General features: G+C 42.0%; 1 protein-coding gene across 1 annotated transcript in view; it reads right to left on the bottom strand.

The window, feature by feature from the left end:
• Nucleotides 1-596: 596 nt before the first annotated feature.
• The window catches only part of AREL1 (apoptosis resistant E3 ubiquitin protein ligase 1), a 28,433-nt gene continuing 7,090 nt past the window's right edge, over nt 597-21,939 (bottom strand). Inside the window, exons 3-20 of the mRNA XM_083741103.1 lie at nt 21,197-21,256; nt 20,532-20,758; nt 19,583-19,820; nt 19,298-19,467; nt 19,041-19,221; nt 18,618-18,865; nt 18,178-18,255; nt 15,636-15,777; nt 14,787-14,908; nt 7,249-7,324; nt 6,647-6,756; nt 5,973-6,152; nt 5,726-5,851; nt 5,431-5,560; nt 5,262-5,320; nt 4,454-4,543; nt 3,802-3,977; nt 597-3,602 (exon numbers count right to left, since the gene is read on the bottom strand). Coding sequence (XP_083597229.1) covers nt 3,500-3,602; nt 3,802-3,977; nt 4,454-4,543; nt 5,262-5,320; nt 5,431-5,560; nt 5,726-5,851; nt 5,973-6,152; nt 6,647-6,756; nt 7,249-7,324; nt 14,787-14,908; nt 15,636-15,777; nt 18,178-18,255; nt 18,618-18,865; nt 19,041-19,221; nt 19,298-19,467; nt 19,583-19,820; nt 20,532-20,758; nt 21,197-21,212 — 2,472 coding nt within the window. The 5' untranslated portion in view covers nt 21,213-21,256 and the 3' untranslated portion in view covers nt 597-3,499. The remainder of the gene's footprint in view (nt 3,603-3,801; nt 3,978-4,453; nt 4,544-5,261; nt 5,321-5,430; nt 5,561-5,725; nt 5,852-5,972; nt 6,153-6,646; nt 6,757-7,248; nt 7,325-14,786; nt 14,909-15,635; nt 15,778-18,177; nt 18,256-18,617; nt 18,866-19,040; nt 19,222-19,297; nt 19,468-19,582; nt 19,821-20,531; nt 20,759-21,196; nt 21,257-21,939) is intronic.

Below are 21,939 nucleotides of genomic sequence, written 5' to 3'. Positions count from 1 at the left end.
TTGCTACTCAAGTATGTATTTCTTGTGCATTTGGGTTATTGGATTTTATTTTAGTAGTCATTGACTGGAATGTAAGACAGTTGTTTTGAAAAGTGTGTTTCTATACTCTCTTATTTTAATAATATGTTGTCATTTCATCAAACACAAGCATCTAAAGTATTTTTTTAAAATGTTATGTTAATAGCATTGTCCAAGGCATAGAGGGAAGTGATCTGTGGAGTTAGGATCACAAAAATCACTCCTTTTTAGTTTGAAATACATGTCCAATAATAGCATGTAAATTGCTGTGTCCAGGCAATTGCTAGGATAATCCCAATTTATTTTGTGAAGCCAGCTTTTCACTTCAATCCTACCCAAGTTCTGGCAAGTGCCTCAGCAAAATTATTTTGGGAGTGGGCTTCAAACATGCAAGCACCACTGTTGCTTACATTCATTTTGAAACTTTGTAATTTGAAGCCATAGTCTGCACTACAACAGAGTTGGTGCCAAAATGTCAGTAATAAAATTGTCTTAAGAAATGGGATGGAAACTATTCAGAGAAGCCTTGCATGGAAAACAATACAAGAGCAATTTTCATTATATATGACAAGCACACCAAATTTTAAATATTTTATTTATTGTACAAACTATTTACAGAATAATCTATTAGAGGATTACATAATCTTGCTTAATTCCTTTTGGAGCTGGCTATCTGGAAACAGGCCTTGGCCAAACTAAAGTAATAGGTCTTGGTTTCTAAAACATGCAAGATAAGTTCTCAGATGCAGGCCAAGTCCTCTGGTATCCACAGCAGCTCCAGGTGAAAGAGATCTACTTGAGATTGTACCATGAGCATAACTGCTATCCTAGAAACCAATGCACTTAACATTAGATGGAACAAATTAGGGCCAATGAAAAGGAACAAACCTCCGCAGAAGACACGCATACACACAGTATAGATGGCTAGAGCACAGCCCGTACCATGTCTTCGCACGGGAATCAGGGCAACACACAAGGTTAGGAAAGAACAAGTAAGATTTAGGAAAATCAGAACCTGTGCATTGAAATTATAAAGCGTTGGGAAGAATGGACCTGCTGATGATGGGGGCAAGAGTAGGAGAAAACACACAAGTGCATTATTAAGCGAAGAACTAGCAGCATCCACCACTGCTCTGACTGTGCTTGTGTAAAAAGAAAATCCTTCGCATCTGCAAAGAGGCAAGAAGTGCCAAATACATTTTATTAGGTGAGTGGTTTCAAGCAGAGGATGTCTGCTGAATATCCAGCCACTCAGTCCTCAGTATAAAAACAGCTGAGCTCTAAAGAAGAAAGGAGGGGATTCCTGAGGAAGATGTAGCAGAACCAACCTCGAGCCATGGCTGGAAAAGCCTCCAGTAGACCAGGGAACAAGACAAAGGACTGGAACAGCACCAAGCAGCACCCTACAACCATCAACTGGCTGAGCTGCACAGCATAACCTCCTTTTGGTCCCTGGGGAGAGGAGTGGGTAGCATCAAAAGGCATTCAGGAGCCCTAACTGCACTGATTACAGAAGCCGCCCTTAGTGCAATAAGATGGCATGTACATGCTTTTAAAAAGAGCAACTGCTTAAAGGAGGGGAAATATGCCTGCCATGAAGGAAAATACAGTGGTGGTCTCTAAAAATGCCCCAAAAGGAAGGGATTCCTGAGTTGTCCCAATACTCAGAGTTCTAACATTTTTGGCAAAATAATGGCTTGAACTTCTACTTAAGCAAGTTTGCAAATTGTCTTTTCCCCTCTGATCTGCAAATGATTCTGTTTATGTTGGGCGGGGGGAGTACAACTATATAAAAATAATAATAGCAAAATGTGTCATCTGAACAATGCTATAGCCCCAATCTATGGCAGAATGATTGAACTAAAAATGCTGGCACAACTATAAATTGTATTTTTCCTAAGTTTGTTCTTATGAGACATCCAATTAAGAGTCTAGTCTGGGGGGGGGGACTCCCTCAATCCAAGCAGTCATATTGTAGGCTCTTCCCATTTAGTAACAGCCACCAACATCTCTCTCCTGACCAGGAGAAATGCACTTCCGGTGCCAACAAAATATTCAGTTCACAATCCAATCAGATTTTGGCTTTGCTGACAAAAAAATGGCTAGACTGCCAGCTGAGATCCCTGAATTCCCACTCCTTCATTGCCAAGGAAACGGGAGCAGTGGAAAGGACGTGTTCAGAATTAAGAGGTCAGTTGTACATGAAAGCTCATCTTGGCTTCCTCATGTAGTCTGAAGTGTGAGTAGTGCAATGTGTTGCCTTGCAGACCCACTTCATGACTGCCTGGATAAGCACCCGCAGTTTAACCACACCCCACTCCAAATGTCATGGAATGCTCAGAACACAAAAAAGGAGGTTATCAGGGGCTGGGGGAAGGACACAGGTAGTAATACCTTATTTAACAATTCTCTGCCCAAAGCATGCTAGAGAATACTCTGGCTGTCATGTGGGAGAGGTAGACGCCTGTCTGTGTAGAATAGGAGAGAGAATGAGCTACTGGGCCCAATCCAATACTGATCACCTCACTCTACCTGCATACAAATGTATGTTTGATGCATACAATCATAGCTGCCTCTTGGCCTACCACCACTGCATTCAAAGTACCCCAAAAGGTCAGTGCTAGCATATGCATCAGACCTCAGGTAGATACATTCATCTATCCTATGAGGAAGGGAAATTAGTTGGATGGTAGGGAAAACGAGCTCCTGCCAAAGTTCATGACCATGGTCAGAAATAGGGATGGGAGGAGAAACAAGTTTCTTCCAGTTCCGTGGCAAAGGCAACAGAAGCTGCTGCCACTGCAGAAATAATATCCTGTTGCCAGCTCTTGGTAGAGGTAGAACGAGGTCACTGTCAATATCAGCACTAGTAATCCAGTGACATAAATGCTGCCTTCCCTCTTCTGCAAGAATAAGTGCTGACAGCATCCAGGGGAAAGTGGCTAAGAAAATTAAAAAGCAAGGTGAGGGTGATTTTATGCCTTCCAGTAACATCCAAGTGGAAAGGGGATTAACTTGTGTGAAAACTTGGGCAAAGGCATGGAAAAGTATTAAGGCTTCCCATAATCTGGGGATTTAGAGCTCCATAGTGGTCCATTCATCCCCAAAGCAACTGGAATATTGTAAGTTACAAATCTCTTCCTGTAACAAATTGGAACTCTTTGCTTACGAGCTTTCTTCCTTCAGAAAACCAGACAAGTAACGTCCTGTGAAATGCAAGTACCATGTCACCTCGAGAGAAGAACTCCACTCCATTTCATGTACCATACTGGGAAGGGGAAGGGGCAATATGTGCTCCCAATAATGTACTTCAGACATGGGGAGGCCTCCATGTGACATTGCAGATTGACATTTCTGTTTGCGTGGTGCCTCTGCTCCGTTCTCCATTGCCCTTAGGTTGGGCATGAGTCTGGAGTAGTGAAGTGGGGCTGGGCAATGCCCTGAAGAATTAAGGAAGCGAGATGGACTCCTCCTGTGGGAGTCAGAGCATGCCAAAACCCTCACAGCCCTCGCTGATGGCCAGCTGCAGCATCTTGTGCACCTCTTCATAGGAATCGTAAGTGGGGAGGCACAGCTGGTTAAAACTGAAAGAAAGAACAAAACTAGTACATAGCATGAGACATGTACACATAATGCTTTCAGCATTTCATAGGCAAGGGTTACCCACCTGAGCAGTTATACGGCATTAAAAATTATCTCAAAAAACACATGGGCAAGATCAGTGGAAGGCTGTTCATGATCAGCTTGCTGCAGATAACAGAAGACTCAGTGACAGGTACTCACCAAGTATGGGCTGTTGGCAGTGTACTGTGCGTCGGAGCTGCAATGATCTGGAAAGATGGGCAAAGTGCAGCAAATCCTCCAGGAGGCAGCTGAGAAGAACCAGTGGTGAACTGCAACAGCCTGGCCAATTCCTCTTGTGTGAAACTGGAGACCACTGTCCAAAACCACCGCATAACCTGGAAGACACAGCAAGAGGTATGGGAAGCAAGAACAGTGGACAGGGGAAAAAGCTACCAAATTTATTGCAAACCACCCAGTTTTGAGGACAGGCCAGAAAATGAATTAATGTATGCTACCATAATCACACCTCCCAAAGCGATATTTCACTTTAAGCTCCACTGCTACTTTTGATGTTACTTTGGGACCTTTTTACAACAACAGCAAAAAGGCTATGTAATAAAATTACAGGCGTGCACAAATGTTTGCTGTTGCTAAGTAACTTAAAGGTCTGGCCCAAAAGAAGCATTGCCCTTAACTGAGAAAGCGTAAAAGACACACGTATAAAGAGCTTTCATGAGATGCTAAAAGCCAGCCAAAGGAAAACGAAGTAGTATTTCCTCATGAAGACATACATAATCACTGTCTCAGTCATGACCAACACAAAGTATAACCAATCCAGTCTGGTAGAGAGCAGGCAATTAATCTTTCCTACCTTCTCTCGGAAATGCCAAGAACCTCCCACTACTACAGCATGTGCTTTGAAATCACAGACACTGATGTCTCCAGTACCACACATCAGCAACTGGAAGAAAATAAAGTTTCAGTCAGAGTACAGTTGTCTTTTTTCCTTTAAACTAGGTACCATTCAATTAACACAGTCAGCTTTGTATTTTTGATGCTAAGGATTAAAAGCTAGAGCTATGACTCCTTCTAGGTTTTAAAACTTTCTGCTCTAATGCAGCTTTGGGGACTTGGTAACTCAAACATGTGTCCAAATTACCCTTGTTAACTATGACAGTACTGTATGCAAACTTCTGGAAAAAAAGAAGTCTAATGACATTATATCTCGGATGTGGCATATACTGTAGGGAACAGTAGGTAAGGTACAGAGAAGTAATCAATCTGAACTAGAGCACCAGAGTGTTGTTTACGCTGCAGGGTTGGATAGGAGACTTTTTAGTGCTGGGGTCATAGAATCAGGCAATTGATTCTTTATTATTACAAGGCAGAGGAAGGGAAGAGCAGAGATTCAACTGGATTGGAAAGGCACTTGAAATTGCCTAGCAAACCAGTAGAAACTAAGAGTTTTGAGTGAACATATATTTTGTGCTGAGTAAAAGTTTATCTAGTTTATATGGAAAGCCTCATAAAAATTGGTATGGTTAAAATTATTTTTGTTACTATATCCGTACAGGGAATGCTTGTGAATGGGGGTTCCCCACTCTTCCTTACCCCCAGCTATCTCACATTCATCTGAGGAAGGTGCAACAGGATCAAAGACAGCAAATATCTTAGTTTACCTCAAGTTCATTTTCATCAAAAATAGCAAGGAGGTTTTCAGGGACCAGTTCATTGAGACCTAGAAGATGAGAGCAGAATAGATAAAAATCATGCCAGCCAGGCAAGGGCATCAACAAAGCACAATTTTGAACAACATTAATAAAAAAAAGTGCAGACCATACACATTACCTTTCAAGAAATGTTCCACTTCCTCTCTAACCTGATTCGCCAGTCTGTACTGTGCAAGCAGATTCAGGTAGAAAATTTTATTCTCATTTGTAACTGGCATTTGAGCACCACCTGTTACCAGCTCAACCTCCTGAAAACAAGGCATGAGAGAATTTATGAGTGGAGTCCCATCTACTCTATAAATCCACACAATGATGAACCCTTCACATCTTTCCCCTCCTATTGAGACATTGCTCCTTTCCCCATTGCGGATAAAGGGATTTCAAATTGCACCATCCTAACCAATGGCTCTTACCTTCTCAAGTTGTCCTGATCTGCTGTATTTTTCCTCAGCAAAGACTAGCTCCATCTCACTGACATCATTATTCAGGATGAAGCAAACTTTAGATTTATAGAACTCTGGGTCATCTGTCTCAAAATACTAAGAGGAAAAGGAGATAGAGAAGGGGAAGGAAAGAAAACAAATTTAGTTTGTGCTGTGGAATCGTGCTTGGTCTCTGCTTTATACTCGAAAGCAGAACAAAACCCACAGGCAATTTTACCTTATAATGCATCCGCAATCCTATGATTTGAGCCAAAAAAGACCGGGTGAAACGAGCTCTCACCAGCTGCTTGTAAGCCCCTCCCAAAGATGACTCATAGAGGCACTTTCCAACCAAGCGCCCTGCGAATTCATACACTTTCAGCCGCAGAAAAGGTGACCGGTTGGGGTTGGGATGTACCTACAAACAAGGCAGCTCACAGTTACTACAGCTTAGAATTAGCTCTAACTTAGAATTAGATTTAACACCTGAAAAAGCCCCATGTACTCTTCTTGTTGTACCCTGTGGTCAAAGATCTTCACATCCTTTAAAGACTTTTTCTGAGTGTATTCTCAACAGCACTGAAACAGGCATGCACCGGTACATGAGCATGGCATATATAGTTTGCAAAGAAACAGTGTTACTTTCTATATTTTAGAAAATATGACTTAGGAAATCAAATTACAGATTGCACTTCTCATACCTGCCATAGAATTTATCTGTACTACTCATGAGAATTCATCTTCCTGTTTAAGTTTGCCTTTTAGTACCCCCATGAAAGAGGCAAACCAATTCTCTTTCTGCTTACAGGAGAAACTAGAAAAAGTCTGAAAAAGAATGTGAATTCTCTACAGAAAACATGAACAGCTGCAATGTTTCCTGTTTCCACCAATGAATGACGGGAAAATACCAACCAGAGCTTGGTTGTTGTCACTGAAGCGGGTAAAAAGTTGATTGGTAGTGTCAAATAAAGCTTTACATATCAATTCAAACCACTCTCTGCGAGGACCTCCCCAGTCCAAGGCTACAAGACAGAACAAATCAGAGACCAGTTAGATCTTGAGGTAATCCTATGCCTTCTAAAACACACCTGTCAAGAAAAAACTCTTCACTTTAGAGGGAGTATCATACTACATGGTCCTCTACACAAAGTGGGATAAATGTAACACCCATATACTTCTTCCTCCCATTAGTTCTTTCTAGCACACCAGGCACCTTATACTCAGACAAGATAATAAAAGGATGTAATGTAAATTAACTGGATTGGGATTCACAAAACCTGACCAGGCTAAAGACCCATCTAGCTCAGAATCCTGTTCTTACAGTGGCCATGGCAGCCTGCAAGCAGAACTTAAGTGCAATAGCATTTTCACTTAGCCAGTATGAAGGTGATTGGGGAATAAATCTATAGATGCTTGTGAGATATTATGGAAACTTCAGAAAAAATTGGTTGCTAGTAGTAGAAAACCAAACTCTCTTTTTCTGGCAGCAATAATGCAATTACAAGTGAACTCACCTTCTTCATCCTGGAAAATCACTTCAAAGTTTTTGCTCCAGTCAGAAACAGAAAAATTCCTTGTTGCCCTCAGTGACTAGGAACATAAGGAAAATGCAGTATAAACTGATGTTTGCAACCAAGAGGGCTAACATGAGATCTCATTTTCAGGAACAGGCAATTCTCCAATACTTCTTTCTACTGCCTCTCTCATCTGTATAGAAAAGGCAGCCCAAGGATTCTACCTCTTGGCCACATTGGGTTTATGCTTCGCCCCCTATGTATATGCATACAGAATGAATGAATGAACCAGAGGCGTAGCATGGGGGGGGCCGGGCGCACCGGGCGCAACACCTGGAGGTTAGGGTTAGGGTGCGCAAATCCACGGGTTAGGGGGCGCAAATCCACGGGTTAGGGGGCACAAATTACTTGCCTTGCCCTGGGTGCTGACAACCCACGCTACGCCACTGGAATGAATGAATACTTATTTGTACCCCGCCCATCTGACTGGGTTGCCCCAGCCACTCTGAGTGGCTTACAGCACGTAAAAAAACATAATAAAACATTAAACCTCAAAAAGCTTCCCTATACAGGGCTGCCTTCAGATGTTTCCTAAATGTTATATAACATCTAATGGGAGGGCATTTCACAAGGTGTCACTACTGAGAAGGCCCTCTGCCTGGTTCCCTGTAGCTTCAGTTCTCGCAGTGTGGGAACCTCCAGAAGGCTCTTGGTGCTGGATTGTAGTGTTTGGGTTGAACAATGGGGATGGAGATGCTCCTTCTGGTATACAGGGCTGAGGCCTAGTGTGGGGATTGCCTCCACCCTCTTGTAGGATGACAAGCAGAACACTGCTATCATCTCATTGTAAAGGTGGAGCTTAAAGTGAGAGAAGGATGACCTTATGGGAGCTGTAGGAAACCACTAGTTTCAGGCACCAATCCATATTCCTTTCCATTTGCAAACTTTTAGTCTGTTACATTTTTATACTGGAGAGGGAGAGAGAAAAGCTTCTTTCCATTACCAGAGAGCTGCTAGCAGAAGAACAGAGCAGTTTGTTCATCCCACAACAGACTGCAGCATTTCCATGCTAACTAATCCTGATTGCCTTTCATATGCAGTATTTTGTGCAAGGACAGTGCAAGCAGTTGTTTGCAGAAAAGAGGAGAATAAGGAGAAGAGGAGAGTGAGAGAAAAACTGATTGGAGGGAATGACACAAAGAAAAGGTTTTGCCTACTTTGGGTGTTGACCCCACCTGCTGTGATCTAAGAGATTATTGGATCTATAAAGCACAATTTAAGAGTTATAAGTAATACTCCCCACTGAGGTAATGTGGCTCTTGACATGAAAAAGATCCACACTACTGAGCTATAGGGACTGAAAGTTCTGGGGTTTTTTTTATTATAAATCTTTGAAGAGCTCTCGTCCTCATTTCCTAAGTGCTCACAAATAAAAGTGTTTCATGACTTGCCCTCATGACACATACTATCACTTTAATGCACTGCTCCCTCAAGACTAAGCTTGCTTTGAACAAAATATTTAAAACGACTAGAAATGTCAAGCCATAGAATCTCTGTTCCATTTATAGCTACAGCAAAACCAGAAAAGTAAAAAAAAAAACCCTATGGCAACTCTTGGCTCTGATATAGTAGACAGTCAAATGATTTAAAGCCATTTGCTGCTTACCAGTGACAGCACATCCTCTGGTTCACACTCACGATAATCTTCATCTTCCACTTAAAATGTTTTAGTTTCCCCCACCCTTGGAAGTTGAATTCCCTTGATTTTATCTGTCTGCCGCACTAAAACTAATTATGTTGTAAGAGTTTGCATAACCAGGAGACTAGGATTCACGTCCTCCTACCCCTTCCCCAAACTTATTATTTATGTGTTCCTTGGATTTATGTACCGCCTTTCTGCCAAGGCACCCAAGCTAATTTACAATTTTAAAACTAATACAGTATATAAAATGCAGGAGCAAGAAAAAAAGAGGCGCAAGAAAAAAAGAGGGCAGAATTAGAACTAGACAAACAACTTTAGCCTTAGCCTCACAGGCACGTAGATCTTCCGTTCCTACTCTACCGGTGGCAGGAGAAGAAGAACCTGAGCAATCACAGTTGGAAGATATGGCTGCAGGAGCATTGGGTTCGACTTTAGAGAAAATTTTGGAAAAACTGGAGACTTTGGATAAGAAAGTAGATGAGCAAACGGCCAAGATTGACCAAAATGCAGCCTGTCTAAATAAGATAACTGGACAAGTGGCCCAGAACGAACAGACAGTTATCTGAAGCCACTGCTGAAAATCGTAAATTGGCTGAGGCAACTAGCCAAAAAGTTGAAAACTTAGAACAAGAGGTAAAGCCACTGCACAAACAAGTAGGTGAGCAACAGATGTATTTGTCTATGATAGAACTTCGGAACCGGGAAAATAACTTAAGATTGAGGTCGATACCAGAACTTGAACAAGGAAACTTAATTGAGTTCCTGACTAAAGAACTTTCTAAATTTTGGTCTTTAGAAGAGGAAAAGGATTTTAAAATTGTGTCGGCCTTCAGACTTGGAAAGTTTGCAAGGAAAGACAAGCCCAGAGATTGCTTGATAACCCTGAGATCGAAGGAGGAAAGAGACAAAATACTAGGCCTTCATTACGAAAAGTCACTGGACATCTCGGACAGAAGAGCTGAAATTTACAAGGATATCCCGAAACAACTTTTGGACCTTAGATCCACCTATCTTGAATTGGTTAAATTGTTGAGGAGCAATTCAATCATCTTTAGGTGGGAATTTCCTCAGGGTCTATCCTTTACCTTCAGAGGGAAGAAGGTTAAAATTAAAACAGCAGAAGATAGAGATAAATTTTTGATTGCTTACGGAGAGGACCTTCAGAAAGGGATTGAAACACCCTTGGGGCCTGGACCATTAGTTGTACCCCCACCTTTGGAACCTGAAGATCCAGAGAAAAAGATACCACCACCAGAGCAATAACAGATCTATTCAGGATGTCTCTGCAACTTTTGAGCTGGAATATTAATGGATGCAACTCCCCGGAAAAAAGGAGGAAGATTTTTCACATATTGAAAAAAGAACAATTGGACATTATCTGTTTGCAAGAAACACATGTGACTAGGCTCCATAAAAAAGTTTTAATAAATAAAAGATTAGGCCAAGAATTTATTTCTTCGGACAAAGTGAAGAAAAGAGGAGTGGTGATCTATGCAAAGGAGAGCCTGTCACCAAAATTTATTTTTAAAGATGAGCAAGGAAGAATTTTGGCAATTGAGGTACAATATCAAGGAAAGAAGATTTTAATATTAGGAATTTATGCACCGAATGAGGGGAAATCGGAATTTTACAAGACGTTGCATGAGAGTATGCTGGATTATCTGGACTATGACAACATCATAATGATGGGCAATATGAATGGGGTGGCATCAACTAACATGGATAAGTCACAAAGCCAAAGTGTAACAAAGGATGGCAGACTACCTAAGACTTTTTTCGAACTGACTGACAATATGGACTTGATTGATATTTGGAGGATAAAGAAACCCTTGGGAAGAGAGGGAACATTCTTTTCTGAAGCCCAACTGACATGGACAAGAATTGACCAAATATGGATATCTAGAGGGTTGGCACCTAAGATCAGAAAGGTGGAAATCTGCCCAAAGACCTGCTCCGACCATAATGCACTAAAGATGGATATGAGACTACAACCAGCTGGCTCTTTCAGATGGAAGATGAATGACAACTTGTTTCGAGATCAGGAAATTACCAAGAAGGCCCAAAAAACTCTGAAAGATTATTTCGAGATAAATTTGAAAACGACGGTGGAAAAAAGAACTATCTGGGATGCAAGTAAGGCTGTGATGAGGGGGTTCTTGATACAACAGAATGCTGTTAAGAAAAGGGTACAAAATGAGAAAAAAGACATTATTTTGGAGAAAATTAAAGAATGTGAGAAGAAATTAAGATCAAAACCGAAGTCACAGCCGATTCTGAGAGAAATTAAACTTTATCAGGCACAATATTCCAGATTGATAAACCAGGAAATCGAGTGGAAAGTTAAACTAATGAAACAAAAAACATTTGAATCGGCAAATAAATGTGGGAAACTGCTAGCTTGGCAGTTGAAGAAGAGACAAAAAATGAACACAGTTACAAATTTAGAGATTGAAGGAAAAAATGTACAGAACCCTATGGAGATTAGGAAGTGTTTCCAGAGGTATTTTAAACAACTGTACACTCAAGGGCCACAAGATGAGGCTGAGATAGAACAATTTTTGACAAAGAATGGGCTACCAAAATTGTCACAAGAGAATAGATCAATCCTGAACTGCAGAATTACACGACAAGAGATGGAACAAGCCATTCAGAACATGCAACTGGGCAAATCTCCAGGGCCAGATGGGCTTACCTCCAAGTATTATAAGACATTGAAAGACTATTTGATACAACCACTGATGGAGGTAGGCAATGAAATTTTGGAGGGGAAGAAGGCGCCGGAATCGTGGAAAGAGGCCTTTATCACATTGATACCCAAATCGGTAACGAAAAAAACACAACTTAAGAACTACCGTCCCATCTCCCTCTTAAATGTGGATTACAAAATATTTGCAGACATTTTAGCAAGTAGACTTAAAAAAGTTTTAAATGAAGTAATTCACAAGGACCAGGCAGGCTTCCTCCCAGGCAGACAGTTGTTTGCTAACACAAGGAATATTATAGACATCTTGGAACTCTTGCAAACAAACATTAATACAAGAGCCGTGCTAATTTTTATAGATGCGGAGAAGCCTTTGACAATATTTCCTGGAAATTCATGAAGAAAAATTTGGAAGGGATGGGAGTGGGTCGGGGGTTCGAAAATGGGATAGATGCAATCTATTCAGAACAAAAGGCTAAATTGATAGTTAACAATGTGGTTACAGAAGAGTTTAAAATTGAGAAAGGGACACGACAAGGCTGCCCTATTTCCCCATTGTTATTTATTTCAGTCCTGGAGGTGCTCTTGAATATGATTAGAGGAGACCAGTTGGTTAAAGGAATTCAGGTCGGAGCGAAACAGTACAAACTTAAAGCTTTTGCAGATGACCTGGTTTTGACTTTACAGGAGCCAGAACCCAGTACGAAAAGAGTATTACAATTAATCCAAGAGTTTGGTCGGGTGGCGGGATTTAAATTGAACAAGCAGAAAACTAAGGTATTGGGGAAAAACTTGACAGCTACAGAGTCAGAAAGGTTTCAGAAAGAGACAGAGTTAAACGTGGTTAAAAAAGTAAAGTACCTAGGGGTAAACATAACAGCAAAAAACCTGAGTCTTTTTATGGACAACTGTGAGAAATGCTGGTCAGAAATTAAGAGAGACTTAGAAAGTTGGTCAAGATTGAAACTTTCCTTGTTAGGCCGAATCGCTGCTATAAAGATGAATGTATTGCCAAAAATGCTGTTTTTGTTTCAAACTTTGCAGATTGTGGACAAAATGGAGTGCTTTCGGAAGTGGCAGAGAGATATTTCCAAATTTGTCTGGCAGGGCAAAAAGCCCAGAATTAAGTTTAAGATATTAACCGACGCGAAGGAAAGAGGGGGCTTTGCCCTGCCAGACTTAAGGTTGTACTATGAATCAGCAGCTTTCTGCTGGTTGAAAGATTGGCTGCTTCTTGAAAACACTGATGTTCTAGATTTGGAAGGATTTAACAACGCTTTTGGATGGCATGCATATTTGTGGTATGACAAGGTTAAAATTCATAAGACTTTCAAGAACCATATTGTCAGAAAAGCAGTGTTTAATGTCTGGACAAAATATAAAGACTTATTGGAAAGTAAAACTCCAAGGTGGCTTTCACCATTGGAAGCTAAGGCCCGGAAAAGACTCAATATGGAGGCCAAATGGCCGAAGTATTGGGAAATTTTAGAAAAAGATGGAGATAATTGGAAGTTGCAGAGTCAGGAGAAAATGAAAGATAAAGTGCGAGACTGGTTGCATTACGCTCAGATCAAAGAAGTTTTTAAACTTGACAAAAAGTTAGGATTCCAGGTGGAAAAATCGAAGTTAGAAACTGAACTACTAGAGCCCAAGACTAAGGTACTTTCTAGAATGTATAACTTGCTGTTAAAATGGAATACACAAGATGAAACGGTCAAATCGGCTATGATAAAGTGGGCACAGGACATTGGTTATAACATCATGTTTGAGGACTGGGAGAGGTTGTGGACTACTGGGCTGAATTTCACTGCATGTAATGCTTTGAGAGAAAATGTTATGAAAATGATATATAGATGGTATATGACCCCAGTCAAACTTGCAAAAATATACCACTTGTCTGACAACAAATGTTGGAAGTGTAAGGAAAATGAAGGAACATTCTTTCACCTCTGGTGGACCTGCCCTAGAGTGAAGGTTTTCTGGGAAATGATATATAATGAGCTGAAAAAGGTATTTAAGTATACCTTCCCTAAGAAACCAGAGGCCTTCCTTTTGGGTATTGTCGGCCAGAAGGTGTTAAAGAAGGACCGAACATTTTTTATGTACGCAACAACAGCAGCAAGGATACTCATCGCTAAGCATTGGAAAACCCAAGATCTACCCACGCTGGAAGAATGGCAGATGCAACTGACAGACTATATGGAATTGGCTGAAATGACTGGCAGAATCCGAGACCTGGGAGAAGAGACGTTGGAAGAAGACTGGAAGAAATTTAAGATTTATCTACAAAAATATTGTAAATTATATGAATGTTAAGGAGGATGCTAGAATATAAACAACTGGGCACCATTGAGATAGAGGAAGTGATATATGAAGATAAGTTAAATTTAAGAAAAGACAAATTTTTTGGAAAAATTTTAAGTTATATTTAATTCTTTAAGATTTGAATAAAGGATATCAAAAATTAGAGATATAATATTGGAAAATTAGATAATAAGAATCGAAATAAGGGGATAAATTTGCTGGAAAAATTTTCTTGGCTAGGAACGCAGGAGCGGGAGATGTGAGGGAGTCCAAAGAAGTTAAGAAGACTATGTCAAAAGATATGTTATATTGTATTGTTTATTGGAACTGTAACTAAATTAAAAAACTGCTAATAAATATATTATTAAAAAAAAAAAATGCAGGAGGGCAAGTATCATTCAGCAAACTGGGAGTTGGTGGTATGCATGCTCCCTGGCCTGGGTTCCCTCATAATACGGGTCTTTAGCAGCTCCAGCAGAGGTGGGGGAGCAGCTGCCCAAGCATCTCTCTCAGGCTGCTGATGGTTCTGTCAGGAGCTGGTGGTTTCTGTGCTTCCTGCCCTGGGCTGCCTCGCTTCTCATTGAGGCTTTGCCACATTAAAAATGACTAATAGTTGGTTTGATGCAGGCTTCTCTGGTCATAGGCAATTAAATATTTTAGAAGAAGGTGTAAAATCAGAGTATGTGTGAATACACTATCACCCTGAATTCATATCACTCTAGTCCATTCTGCAGCTTAAGGTGAAAGAACATGGAACAGGAAGGAAATGATCTACAGAACTTCTCTAAAACTATGTACACTCCAAGCTTTCTGTATCACAGACACACTCACCGATTCCAGAAGGTTGTGGCGGCTGACTTTTAGAGTAACTTTTGAATGGGGCCTCTTCATGTGCACCTGGCGCAGCTCCCTCTGGAAGAAGTTTACTTTGTCCTGAAAAGTCTCTGAGCCTCCTGAAACCAACAAGCCCATTGTCATATCTGTTTCCTTCAAAACACCTTACAAGGTCATATCTGTTTCAGAAATGTCATAAAATACGACAGATTATCATCCCAAAAGGAGTAAAAAAAAATCAGTACAAAGGATTTGAGGAAACAAAGGGACACATATCATAGTTTTAAAAAATTGTAAAGACTATTTTGTGGAGACAGACCATAAACATTGCATTCATTATCATTTCCTTGTCTCTAGTATTTCCTCATATTTGTATTTGCGCACACACACTGGCTCTATCACATACACATGGGCTCAGGGTTTAAACCTCCCTATTCTGAGACCAAGCTGGAGAGGTTAAATAAATATATTTGTTTAGAAGCACTAAAGAAGATAGGAGGGGGAGGGAGAGAATGCATAACCTCAACACATACGTAGATAGTTATGTGAACTCCTCTAAAGAGATATCAGGAAGAGAGCAACAGACTGAAACTTATCAAGAACAGGGGAAGCATGTGTGATTGCTCTATAATAATTACAATATCCTAAATCAAACTGAACTACTCAACATTTATAAACAAACACTGAGCTAAGCAGCACACCACAACATAAAAAGGATGCAATCCATTCTGAAAATACTTGCAGTCTACACCATAGAATGGCAGCCGTCCTCCGTAGTATGTGTTATGCAAGCTGTGATGCATTAGATACCATGCAACAGAATTTTATGCCCCAGACTCTTTTTACCTATATTTTTATGCAGCGAGCGAATGAAAGTTGCCGCCAAGATGTTCCTCTCCTTGCAGCTCAGCTCTACAGGAGGCTGGATCCCATCATCCACCACTAACGTCAGCAGTTTGTGCACAGGGTCAGGCCCGTGGTAAGAAAACTAGCAGCAAAGAAATGCAGGAAAGGGCAGGGAATCATTTACCAGAAAGCACAGCACATTGATCAGATGTGGCAAGGTTACCCTCTGGGCACATTTCCTTGCCCCTCTATCTGCTCAGAACCAGTTAATAGCAAAGCTGCTGGCAAGCCTACAGCTGAGACGAAGGTTTTATAAATTTCAATTCTTGTAGAATGAGCCTCAGTACATGCTTCATTAGGGGAGGAGGAAAATTACAAGAAAAAAAGAACCTGAAAGCTACCGTAATTTTTGCTCCAAAACACACACTTTTTTTGCTCCTAGAAAATAAGGGGAAATGCCTGTGCGTGTTACGGAGCTAATGCACTCGACCGGAGCCATGGCTGCCGTCAGTCAAGCAAAGCGGGAGCCGCTTGCAGGGCTTTGCACGGCTCTAGCTTTGCTTGCTTTACAGCCAGGAGGAGGGGGAGGAGCCGAGGAGGAGGGAGGGAAGGAGAGCCATGGCAGCAAAGCGGGCGGCAGCCGCTTACACGCGAGGAGGGACAGACAGGAGCCATAGCGAGCCGGAAAAAGCGCTGCATAGCCAGCAACAGCTGCTGCAGCCTCAGCTAGCAAAGGTCCGTGCACTCTCTAAACGGAGCAATGAAGCTGCAGAGGGACGGCAGGGCACAGGAGGGCTCTGAGCCACGAGCGCAGTGAAAACCAGTAAAAAAGTTTTTTAAAAGGCTGCTGGGGACAGGAGGGCACGGGATGAGGGAGAGGGGGAAATTACGATTCTCCCAGCGTCTCAGTTGATACGCTGAGCAGGACTTGGGTTGCAGGGGATTCGCCATTAGCTGCGTAAAGCAGCAAAGAGGGAGAGAAGGAGCAAAGCGGGAGAGGAAAGGAGCTGCTTACACTGCTGTAAGTGGCTGCTGTCCGGTTGGCTGCTTTAAAGCAACAGTGCTCTTTCCCTCCCCCCTCAGCTCATCGAAAAGCTCCTTCTCCACCCACCCCACGCGAGCTCCTTCTCCCCTTAAACCCCTCTCCTGCATCATTAGCAGCATCCTTCTCCACCCACCCCACGCAAGCTCCTTCTCCCCTTAAACCCCACTCCTGCATCATTAGCAGCATCCTTCCCCACCCACCCCACGCGAGCTCCTTCTCCCCTTAAACCCCTCTCCTGCATCATTAGCAGCATCCTTCTCCACCCACCCCACGCGAGCTCCTTCTCCCCTTAAACCCCACTCCTGCATCATTAGCAGCATCCTTCTCCACCCACCCCACGGAAGCGCCTTCTCCCCTTAAACCCCTCTCCTGTATCATTAGCAGCATCCTTCTCCACCCACCCCACGCAAGCTCCTTCTCCCCTTAAACCCCTCTCCTGCATCATTAGCAGCATCCTTCTCCACCCACCCCACGCAAGCTCCTTCTCCCCTTAAACCCCTCTCCTGTATCATTAGCAGCATCCTTCTCCACCCACCCCACGCGAGCTCCTTCTCCCCTTAAACCCCACTCCTGCATCATTAGCAGCATCCTTCTCCACCCACCCCACGCGAGCTCCTTCTCCCCTTAAACCCCTCTCCTGCATCATTAGCAGCATCCTTCTCCACCCACCCCACGCAAGCTCCTTCTCCCCTTAAACCCCTCTCCTGCATCATTAGCAGCATCCTTCTCCACCCACCCCACGCGAGCTCCTTCTCCCCTTAAACCCCACTCCTGCATCATTAGCAGCATCCTTCTCCACCCACCCCACGCGAGCTCCTTCTCCCCTTAAACCCCTCTCCTGCATCATTAGCAGCATCCTTCTCCACACACCCCATGTGTGTTCCTTCTCCCCTTAAACCCCTCTCCTGCATTATTAGCAGCATCCTTCTCCACACACCCCACGCGTGTTTCTTGTCCCTTGAATGCTTTTCCTTCCCTCCCCACTTAAAACGTGGTTACAAAGCATGGATCCACATGGATCCTCAGGATTTTTGCACTGGGTCACCCCAAGTTCACCATCAGATCACATAGCATATCCATGGCTATAGCCTGCACCAAAAAACACACACGCACCCACTGTTTCATGGGGCTGAATGGCGCAAAAACGTGGTTACAAAGCATGGATCCACGTGGATCCTCAGGATTTTTGCATTGGGCTACCCCAAACTCACTGTCAGATCACATCTGTGGCCACAGCATGAACTACAAAAATCATACATCCACTGTTTTGTTTAGAATATTTTTTTCTTGTTTTCCTCCTCTAAAAACTACGTCCGTGTTATAGAGCGAAAAATACGGTATATTGCAGGATGCAGTATAGAAAACCACAGCAGGCTCCCAAGCAAATCTAAAAACCTAACAGTGAAAGTTTTCAATCTTATGTGATTAGGCTGACAAACGGAATATACCTTTCACAAAACAAATCCAATTATTCACTGGGGAATTTTACCAACATACCTTGGTGCCAGGACACACTCTGAAGGTAAAGAGGCGCCAAGGAATGATCTTCAAGTAGAACTCCTTTACTGAGAATTGCTTTGAAGTAAAAGAACAAAAACAATGGAGAGTCACATATTTAAAAAAATGAACCAATCTGAAAGAACTTGAACAATGGTCAACTCCATTTTTGCTGACAACCCAGCAGCCACCATAAAATGTAGCCACAGGTCAGTTCTCTGGTTAGCAGAGCAATAATCCAAGAAGTCCTGAACAATTTTGTCTACAATATATGCTTGGAAACATACACCAGCTGTTTCATAGCACAATACACAGTCTCTCACAACAGCAATAATGGCCAACAACCATAGGGAAATAGTTCCTGGAAGCCGATTGCTAACACAGTCACACATAATAGCAATAAATCATGTGCAACTAGGGAATAGACGAACTAGTCTTACCTTGGGTGAAACATAGCAATACACTTTTTTTGGCTTCTTCACTTTCTCAGGGGTCTGGCTGTCAGAAGGAGAGTCTTCATCCTCATCTTCAGTAGCAGTGGAAGGTCGGCGCTGAGAGGTACCCCAATGCAGGGGTGGAAGTTGCCACTGGGTATTGGCATAGCTACTAGCATTGTAAAGGTAGGCCTCAAAATAGATACTGACCCCTGAGGTAGAAACATTTCGCTCCACGATACTCTTTTCACTCTCTGCAAGATACAAACCTTAGTTGTTATGAGGCTAAAATGTCAGACTGATACTTCTGGACAACAGGCAAGATACAAATGCAATAAATGAAATACATATAAACTTTCAATGGCTGGCAACAGCATCGTGGGAAAGAGTTAACATGGCAGTAAAAATAATGTATTTTTCTAAACTTACCATTTAAAACAATTATATCGAACTCTCCATTGCTAATAGGCTGGCTTTGGTAGGAGATGCAGGCACGGAAACATCCCCTACGAAGTAGGGTGAGTCTCAGGAAAACTTGATAAGTCTGTCGATTAGACACCACAGACTTTTCAAACAAAACATCAGAAGGTTCTTCTTCTTGGGGACCAAGCTAGACAAAATGAATATAAGTTAGACTATATCAGTGTATTCCAGTCTTAGAGAAGATAGAGCAGAGATGAACTCACCTCATGGATTGAGAGGCTGTAGTTGTGCTCATCTATCAGTGATACCGAGTTACTGGTAGGATTATTATACTCATCTCTGGGAACTATCTGCAGTGTGTGAGGCTGCCCACATGTCAGCACCAAAGTGGAGAAATGGCAAACAATTTTGGTTTTTGAAGGAACCACCATTCCTGAAATAAGGAACAACACCCAGCTTAGACTCGCATGTAATATTACAAGGGGCGTATTACAATACATGCTCTCCTTCCTGTGCCTTGGTTTGTTATAGGCCCCAAAAGGCCTTACCAGGCTGAAAGACTTTGTAGTAAGGGCTATATGCCACATTCAAGCCTCCAAGTTTTATGCTGATTTCATAGCGCCCAGCCTTCCGCACAGTAAATGCCACCTTCACCACATTGGAACTGGGCTCCTGAAGTACTTCCTGGGTCACAGGAATATCCATTGCTAGCTCCACATGGCAGATGTGAACTCGCAGGCCCACAGGACGAAGAGCAGGGAAGGGCTGGCCATTCTTATAGAATAACTGCATGGGGATTTAAAAAATAAATGCAAAACAGCATCTTAATATGCTATATCACAATTAGTGCCCAATATTAGGTGATGAACGGTTCTGTAATTATTGAAGAACATAAGAAGAGCCCTTCTGGAATAGACCAGAGGCTTAACTAAACTGGCATCCTGTTTCCCAGAGTGGCTAACCAGATACCTGTGGAACATGAGCACAATAGCCTTCTCTTGTTGTTCCCAGCAACTGTTATTCAGATTTGCTGCCTCTGATCCTAGAGGTATTATACCAGCCAACATGACTAGTAATCACTGATAGCTTATTCCCTCTCCGCTTACAACATCCCTGATATAAATGCTGGCACCATTTGCAAAAAAAACATCATGCCCAATCATGCTTCAAGATATGTGCCCACCAAATTTTAAATATGCATACAAAGCAAATTCAACAAAAACAAACCCAGAAGAGCAATACTAGGTTTGACCTGTCTAAACTTAGCAGTCAGAAACTCACCCAAACTCACTGCAAAAGCAAAACGTAGGAGATAGCCTCAATATACTGCCTAGTCTGTGCTGTTGATAACCACCAGCATTAAGCTGTTCAGCCGAAGTAACAAAACTGGCACAAAACCTCCAAGGAACAGTCCCATAATCTCTAAAGAGGTTTGTCTTGAAATAAAACCTAGATCCACTCCTCAGGTATTCATGGAAATAGAAAATATTCACTTACATGTACTCGGAAGGCCATGCTGTGGCCCACCTCATATGGGTCCTTCCAGTCCCAGAAGACTTTGCAAGAGCGGGGGTCCAAGTAGTTGCCTCGCACGTAGTCATAAATTGTCCGCTCTCCTCTGCGCTCCCGGTCCTCATGCTGGAGGAAGCTGACTACGCGTGCGGCAAGTTCAAAGAGGAACTTAATGGTGAAAAAGAAAGCTACCACAGATACTGTGATCCCACCTATACAAAAGGGGGAAAATACACTGTAGTTATTAATCCAAGAAAATCAATCACCATGGAGGCTCTAGTTGAGAGTTTACAACATTTTACCCTGGAGATCTCAGAAGGGCTAGCTCTACCATTGACAGTTGATTCTGAGACAACAAATTGTAAATTACACATAGTTTATTACCGGTATATTTTACCCCCATGGCATGGAAGTATCATTTTAATGTTCTACCTCAGCCACTAAAATGTCTGCCTCAAAGACTGCTGTCACCACAACAAAAGCTAAGGAAAGAAACTGAGGAAGATTCGGACCAATGATAACGCTAGGAGAAAATGGCATGTAAGTTAACAAACACAGTATTAGCAAAACAGACAATGAAGTCCACATGAATGAATTAAAAGAAGTTACAGGCTTCTTCTGGATTTTGTAAAAATACTTTATTTGCTTACCAATAACGTAAAACATCAGGTCCCTTCAATGAGAGACACAGCCGAGGATCACAGCTGCATCTGGAATACACAAAGCAGATTTAGTTCAATATCCCTTTCACTGCAAATCTCGCAATAAAGTGTTTGGTCCCTAAGAAAATGCACCAAACTTCCCCCAAACTTCCTTTTTTCTCAAATCTGCCCTCCATTTAAAGAAAAACAAATAAAACTAATGTATGGCTGTTTTGCAGCACAGAATTACAAAGCAAGGTAATACAAACGAATTAGAAGCACCACTATATATCAGGTTATTTTGAGTATCAGAAATTGAAGATCACTGAAATTATCCAGTGAAGGTTGAAAAACAAACATAGGTAAGTCCATTTCTTACACATGGCCAGTTTTATTTAGAGAACTTACTTATATCCTACTTTTAAATTTGAACAAGTTTCCAAAGCAGCTCACAATATTAACTAACTTTAGAATAATTTAAACAATAAAAATGAAATGCCAGAACAGCAGAAAGGAATAAATGTATAAAAGCAGAATCAGCAACAACAACAGAAAACCCAGCAAATAGCACCATAAGTACAACTGTCTTAGCAGTGAATCATGTTTTATTAAGAAGCTTTGGGCAAATAAAGAGGTCTTAACCTGTGGCAAGTCTCTCTGAGACAAGTATTCCATAAATGGGTCATCACCACGCATCACTACCAGAAAGGTTGTCTCCTCAGTTGTCACCCACCTCAGCCCTGCAGAAAGGG

The sequence above is a fragment of the Podarcis gaigeae genome, assembly GCF_964106915.1.
Source record: "Podarcis gaigeae genome assembly, chromosome: 1".
In the NCBI taxonomy this organism is placed as follows: Eukaryota; Metazoa; Chordata; class Lepidosauria; order Squamata; family Lacertidae; genus Podarcis; species Podarcis gaigeae.
This window is presented reverse-complemented; position numbering and strand designations above follow the sequence as displayed.